Source organism: Trachurus japonicus, chromosome 3 (genome assembly GCF_045865225.1).
Source record: "Trachurus japonicus isolate A0001 chromosome 3, Traja_1.0".
Taxonomy (NCBI): Eukaryota; Metazoa; Chordata; class Actinopteri; order Carangiformes; family Carangidae; genus Trachurus; species Trachurus japonicus.
The window spans coordinates 33,237,256-33,244,652 of record NC_140909.1 but is presented as its reverse complement, the minus strand read 5'-3'; the positions used below and the strand labels follow the sequence as shown (position 1 = coordinate 33,244,652).

The window sequence follows — 7,397 nt, the reverse complement described above, 5'->3', positions numbered from 1 at the left end:
CACTGTAAACACCGGTGCAAATACCGATAGTATTGCACTGTGCTGAGTCGTGTTTTTCTGGTACAGTTACAATTACAGTAGCTACTCCAGGGAAAGAGGCATGTGCTGCTTGGGCTGATAGTAAAACTTTTGCTTTTTTATGTAATCATCGTTTTAGACTGAAAAATGCCGAAAACACACAGAGTTAGTTGTAAAAGTGTCTTTTAATCTTTTAATTATTAGTCACCGACCTGGGTGGCGTTATTTAGGCTATACATATATCATATAGGCCACATAGACACACCGCCACTACACATGGGCCTGCAAACTATAAATTGAAGAAGTTGTAGTGAAATTGATTGTGTTCTAAAAATGGCCTGAACTATAAATAGTTTTTCCACTTGGTGGGTTTTACGCACAGCTCCTGGATCCATACGTTCCTTTGTGCGTCACCGATATAGGAGCGACGATCAAGTTTAAAAAAAAAAAAAAAAAAAACAGTGGGCGAGGTCTTTGTGAGGCTAGTCATTTGTTCAGGTCTTACGCAAGAAGGAGGCCTTTTTTCCCCTAAAATCACGTGTGACAGGAGGAACCGGAGCCAACCACTGGAGCCGGGACTGGAAGCAGTGACAGCGGACAGGAGGGGGATAGGTAGCATATACTGTAGAGTGTGAAACACTGCATTGCGCATATACCATTGTCCAAGTATCCCATTAAATCCACCATCCAGAGGCGCAAGTCGTGACTGAGGTGATTTATCCAAAAAACTGGAGACACATGCAGCCTCGTTGGTCTCATCAGATCAGAGGAGAACTTGTTGATAGAAACATGTGCTCAGGCCTCGTTAGAGGAGCGACTCGTGCACGAGCTGAGGACAAAACACACAGAGACTCACGTAGATAACACAGCCTACAAAAGACACAAATAACCAGACGCACATACGCTGGGCTAACACAAGGCTGGGGAATGGTCTTCGTTTCAGTTTTTCGCTGTGCAGCAACATTGGAATGTTTTATCTTTAATACAACTCGGGCCCACTCGTCCGACCGACTGAGTCTAATCTCACCGGCCGCGGACAGTCCCAGAAATGTAATAGCCAATCAGTTGGGCGTGCGCATCGTTGCTTAGCAACCACGTTGTTCAGCTACGCGTTCATTTGGGGCAAGCGATAAAACCAGGGGGAACATAGGCCCAATAATAATAATAATAATAATAGGCCTATTAATAATAGAAAATAATCTATGCAGTTTAGCTTTTTGTTTTTAATCACTCATCTATTTAATTGATGCTTTCATCCTATGGAAAACATTAGGAACATAAGCCTCGTTTTAGCTGTTCAGTCATGTGATCGGCCCGTGGGGCAGGAGAAGTGTCGCCCATTAAAGAGCTACATGGTTTAAAATTAGACCTTTATGTTTTTTATCATATTGTAGGCCAGTCTAATATGCCCTCATTCATAACCTAAAAAAAAAAAGAAAAATGCATAGCCTAATACAAACTAAATAATTCCTTAATTGCTCAAGTTCTCATTTCTGCTATTGTGCGGCCTCGTTAAAAAAAAAAAATCACGTGGCCCGATGGAAGCTCGGAATCGAGCTTGTGCTGATTCCTCCACAGCTGAACGGGTGTGAGGCAGCCTCCCTGCCAGGAAGAGTGTGCTCACACCGGGACACAGAGCGCCGCTCAGGGCCGCTCACTCATTATGCGCGCTGCGCTCTCTCTGCTTGTAAATCTCCGTCCGCTGCAGATAAGAGGCTGAGGCGGCCGCTGCCTTGAGTTTAATTACATTGTCAACAGAGAATAATTGTAATTGATTTCTGCTCCTCTTCCCGTTGAACACGCGGACTGACACTGCTGCGCGCACACACGCTCACACACACACGCACACACACAGAGCGCCAACACCAGATTTTAATGTTTCGTTGTAAGAGGTACAGAAAAGCTCAGAGCTTCACACGCACAGCAAAACAAATGCCATGCGTCACAGCAAAGAGTTTCTATTGGTTTCTTGGTTTTACTTTTTTAATAAATCATTTCACAAAACAAAAGGTGCAGAGGACCATCTTTACAAAACTGCTCGTTTCATTTACCCAGACTTTCCACTAACCATCTGAGCTCAGGTTCCGCATTTTATTTTCGCCAAAGTCCAGCTCGTGGAGCTCAAACTACCCGCTGACGGATAAGGTTTCAGTGTCTCCCCGTGCGCGTTAATTACGTGAGCGCGAGTAATTAATTGACCACTCCCACTGTCGCCGGAGTGATAAGAGGCCACATCCATCTGAAGCGCCTGGAAAGCAGAGATTCAGAGGAGGGCGGGGGGTCATCCAGAGGCCCCCCGACTCCCATCATCATCATCATCATCATCATCATCATCAGTCGTGGCTTGTGTTTGGGTTAATTGACGTTTTTTTTTAAAAATCATGTCTGTTCCTGAACGCGACATTTTCGTATCAAAATGTGACGCAAACGTCTCCAAACTCACCCTTTATCAGTTACAGCTTTTAAAAAAAACAAACAAAAAAACTTGTATTTTTAATCTTTTTTAATTGTTTAATGTATACTAAAATTTTAAATTACATAATTAGATTAGTTAAAAATAAAGACTATAGACTTTATATATGATAAATAGGAACTATGACTCTGCTATAGCTTTGTAAAACCAATGATCACTGTGTGCCTCAAAAACATGAGATAGTTAACATCATTCAGATATTTTAAACAAACACTGCTTATATCAAACAGTACAAAAACAAACCGTCTGAATTGAGCTGTTGTCAGTCATGACAGAACATGTGTTGGTTTATATAGCAAAAAGCTCTTGACGCAGCATGTTTGTGTTGATTCATCTCAGCTCGAGTGACACTTAAAAAAAAAGGGAGATAAGAATAGACTTTGGTTGAACTGTTGATGGGTCAGCTCTCATCTACCTCCTGTTTGTCTGAGCACATGATATTTAACTGGACTGTCTTGATACAGACACTGAATTACATAAGAAGTGACTGTCTAATCACGTGTTAAACAATCAACTCCTCCTCCTCCTCCTCCTCACAGAGGACTGCCCTTCCTCAGTGCACAGAATTCATCATCTCAAACAGAAAACGAAGGAAAATTATTTAATTGTCAGTGGAGTGTTCACTGAAGTATGTAAAGAGGCTTCAGTCAGCCTTCTTTTAAAAGCTGAGATTCATTTTACATTGTCCCAGTAAACTCATGGAAGATGGATGACACCCGCCATGAGATCCCACACAGCTCAAAGTGGGACAATAAGGAGGAAAATGTGGAGGAAGATGAAGAGAAAAAACTTGGCAAAAGTGTAAAATGTCTCTAACGAAGAGTTGGCAGCCAGACACTCTGCATGTTTTTTCTTTTATTGGACGTTTATTCAGACACATGTGAGTGGTCTCACCCAGTGTGGTCTTCAGGTAGACAGCCATTTAGGGTTAAAACGGATTTAAAAGGTGAAACATTTTGGTTGTACTGTTTTTTAATTGTATTTGACTGTATTTCAGTGTGTAGCTGGGACCTGGCTGCTAGAGATTGAAAAGGATCACAACCCATAAACACTAGTTTTCATTTGGCCTGCAAGTCACCATAATACCAAGTGAAACTTGTCATGACATGTTTAATAAAAAAACACACACACGCAAGCAGAAAATTTCATACAACATCATGTTTTTATTACAAGGCACAAAAACAATCCTAACATTTCAAGCATTAAAATAAAGTGTTTCATTCTATCCTGCTCCCACCACAAGTGAATACTTGAATGGTCAATACAAAAGTGGGCTACGTTTGTTGAATGTTGTGTCATGTCGGGGCCGGCGTTATTGCAGGCTGTAGGTCTGCTTCCTGTCTCTGAGGTCGAAGGTGACCAACAGCGAGCGGGGATCCTTCTTGTTTTTACGCACTGTGATCTTTCCTTGGAGCTCCTCCCCTAATGGGCACAGCAGAGAGAGAGGAGAGCGATGTCAGTGTCAGTTTGTTTGTACAGGGGAGGTAATCACTTCAGTGGAGAGTGACAAAGTTTCACACAATGACAATATAACATTACACACAGAAATACACATATGGCAGAGAGAGGGAATAACTAGAGTGCAGAAAACAATAACAACAAAGAAACTGCTGTCTGGAAATAACACTGTAGACCAAAAGACCGAGGTCCATGTACGAGCAAACTGTTTTTAGGCAAGCCCTGAGGATAGTGAATGACCCCTCCCACATTCTTCACTCAGAGTTTGACCTCCTACCCTCAGGTAGACGATACAGAGTCCCTCGCTGTAAACTCAACCGTTTTAAGAATTCTTTTATCCCAACTTCTATCAAATTTCTTAACGAGTCTGTGCAATAATTCTTATAGTGCTCTTACCATGGTGAATTTATGAGGTGTATGTATGTGCTATGTTGTGGGATGTGTGCAATATGTGTTATGTTATGGAATATGTGCTATGTTATGGGATATGTGCAGTGCTGTTGGATTAATATGGCTGAGGTGTATTGTTCTTTTTGTTTTTTGTTTTTGTCATTGTGGCCATTAAGGCATTTATGGCGCAGCTACAGTGTCCAAGACAAATTTCCCTGAATGGGACAATAAAGTTTATCGTATTGTATCGTATCGAATCGAAAAGGCCAGGTTTCACCCTCAGTTTTGTCTTGAAGGCTTGCAGTCGTACTGCATTTCTGATACATAAACAGTGGGAAGCCCTGTACTCTCAACAAATTGTGTGGAAGAACCAGACAAATGTTGTCTTCCCTGGCTTGCCTTCTAATTCCTACTGGTAAATACATACACATTTATGATTTTATTTTCAAACCAGCAGTACACTGTAGGTTTCACCACTGTGGATTAATAACGCAGGAATGTACAGGATTGAGTCGACTCATGAGGAAAAAACACGTAACTTCATATAATAGTGAAATAACAAAGTAAGGATATACTTTAAGTTATTTTCCCCAGAGGCTGAATTCTGTTTTCGTTCCCCACAAGAAAGTCAGCGTAAATAAAACTGTTCCCCATCTGATTCCACAGCACGATCATAATTTCTGTCCGTATATCAGACTTGAAAATCATCAAAAGCCAGAAAACAATTTCACTGAGTCAGCCATTGATCAGTGTGTTCGTAAAAAAAAAGGGAAATGAGTAACAGCTCATAAAAGGAAATCTTCCTGATGCCCTCCAGCAGCAGCACGGTGCTGCTGAGCTCAGGCCTCTGCAGCACGAGCCGAGACGCACTGACGCTTATAGAAATGATGATGTGTGTAAAGAGAGCGTGGTTTAATGTATGTTAATAAGCTGGATTGTGCACGAGTGTGTATGTGTATGAACAGACCTGCTGAAAACATCCAGATGGCGGCGAGAGGGAAGCGCGTTTACAGTAGGACGCACGAGCGGCTGGGAGGCCGCAAGAAGACGCTGATGATTATGACGCATAACCATTCTGATTAACTTCACGTTTGACTGCTTGAGGTAAATGAATGTTTATCCAAATGGCAAACAAGCATCCCCCCCCCACACACACACACATCCCCTCCACCTCCTCCAGCTCCCCCTCTCTGAGTGCCACGTGCACCTCATCGCCAGAGGTTAGGGGAGGACGAGGAGGGAAGAAAAAATGCTGACTGTGGCACTGTTTCTAGCGAGGCGTCCGCCATCGCTGCTGCTGTCACGTCTCACTTGTTACCATGCCAACGCCACTGTCGTGGAGTCCGCCTGCTGGCGCCGCTCTCTGGGTCTGTCACTCCACTGCAGAGACAGCCAGAGCGCTTACACTGAGGCCAGGGCCATTTCTAGACACCCTGGAGGCCCCGGGCAAGAGGTAACTTGGAGGCCCCCCCACCCCCAACCGAGACCACAAACATTTACTGTTAATGAATCCCAAAATCATGATTCAATTCTATATACTATGCCAGCCCAGTCTCATATAAGAACGAACCTTGGTTACGTTGGTCCAAAGTGCTATAACATAGAAGGTTTACAATAACGGCTCTTAAATTGTATGACTGTTACATTTTTTTCTTATTATTGTTTTGCATTCAAGTCACGTGACTCTCAAGTTTTCAGCCATGAGAACAAAAAACATAGCAAACATTTCTATAATTTTTAGTGGAAAATGTATATTTTGAGGCAGTTTCTGCATAAAAATGCCTTTTGATTACATTTCTAGCGAGAAATATATATTTTATTTTCATAATATTCGCTTAGTGAACACATAATCTTCGCTTGCTTGTTGTTGTGAAGATTTTTCAGATCTCGTCAGAATAATGTGAAACCAACGTTTTCTGCTGTCGCTGGGATGGTTAAATTTTTATATGAGACTGGGGTGACTATGCACCACGTTCGATGTACACAACCGGTGGCAACAACCGATATGGACCAATGTCAACTGTTCTTGGGGTCCCCCTTCCAGCTCAGGGCCCTAGGCAATTGCCTGGGCTACCTGAACCTGTTGCAACACCTCTGACTGAGGCTACAAAACCTGGAGCTCAACTCCACTACAGTGCTGGGAGCAGAGAATCAGAGGAACTCCGGCAACAAGAATTCATAATGTGGCTATGAACTATAGAGCATTTAAAGCCAACAAGCAACCAAGCCAGACACTCACACACCATCATGCACCAAACAAACAGCACAGCAACACTTTTCAGTGAACCACTCTCGACCCAAATACGACCCACTTGACTGTTGTCTCATTTAAAGGAGAACTATGCAAATCTGTTCGCTTTTCCGCTGCTTTTCCGCTGTTTTGCTAACCCTCCTTTTGGTTATGTGCAGCCAGCGAGAAAGAAATTCATGGAGCGGTGGATAATGTTATGAACGTGTTACAATGTGTATATTTGTGTATTTTTGTAGTCTTAAACATGAGATTACAGTTTACTGGGTGCATTTGTGTTGCGCCAAGAGATGCTAGTTGGAAGGCAGAGAGCCTCCATTTATTTAACCATCACAATTACTCCAAAGCTGTTTAATTAAGGCAAAAGTGTAGCATAGGTAACAATCTTGCGTAGTTCCTCTATAATTCATTCATCTTTTCCTCTTTTATTTTGTAACAACCATCTCTCCTCTCCCTTCAGATCCTTCACTTCCTGTCCTTGAGGATTTCCCGCCTGAGTGAATGCCTGTTCCGCCCTGATTTGTCTCACCTGTCCCTGGTTACCTGTCCTCCCCTTGTGGGTCCGTCTCAATGTAAGTTTGTCTTGACTTTGTACCTCTCCTCAAACCTTCCAGCCTTTCGGTCTAACTAAAATCTTTGCCCGTTTGCTCCAGTTGTTACAGTAAAGGTGCTAAAACTGTGTATAACGTGACCTTCCTTCCTAATTCCATGAGGGCCTTTTATTTGCTGTAGCATTAAATAAGTTGAAGTGAGAAATGGATTTATTCTGTCCAAAAGAATATACAGTTCATTGAACAGGTTTAATGACTA

At 42.5% G+C, this 7,397-nt stretch overlaps 1 protein-coding gene across 2 annotated transcripts in view; it reads right to left on the bottom strand.

Moving 5' to 3' along the window:
- Positions 1-3,634: 3,634 nt before the first annotated feature.
- The window catches only part of prmt3 (protein arginine methyltransferase 3), a 66,170-nt gene continuing 62,407 nt past the window's right edge, over positions 3,635-7,397 (bottom strand). For both annotated transcript variants that reach the window (XM_085771260.1, XM_085771249.1), the window contains exon 16: positions 3,635-3,913. In XM_085771260.1, coding sequence (XP_085627386.1) covers positions 3,804-3,913 — 110 coding nt within the window. In that variant the 3' untranslated portion in view covers positions 3,635-3,803. The remainder of the gene's footprint in view (positions 3,914-7,397) is intronic.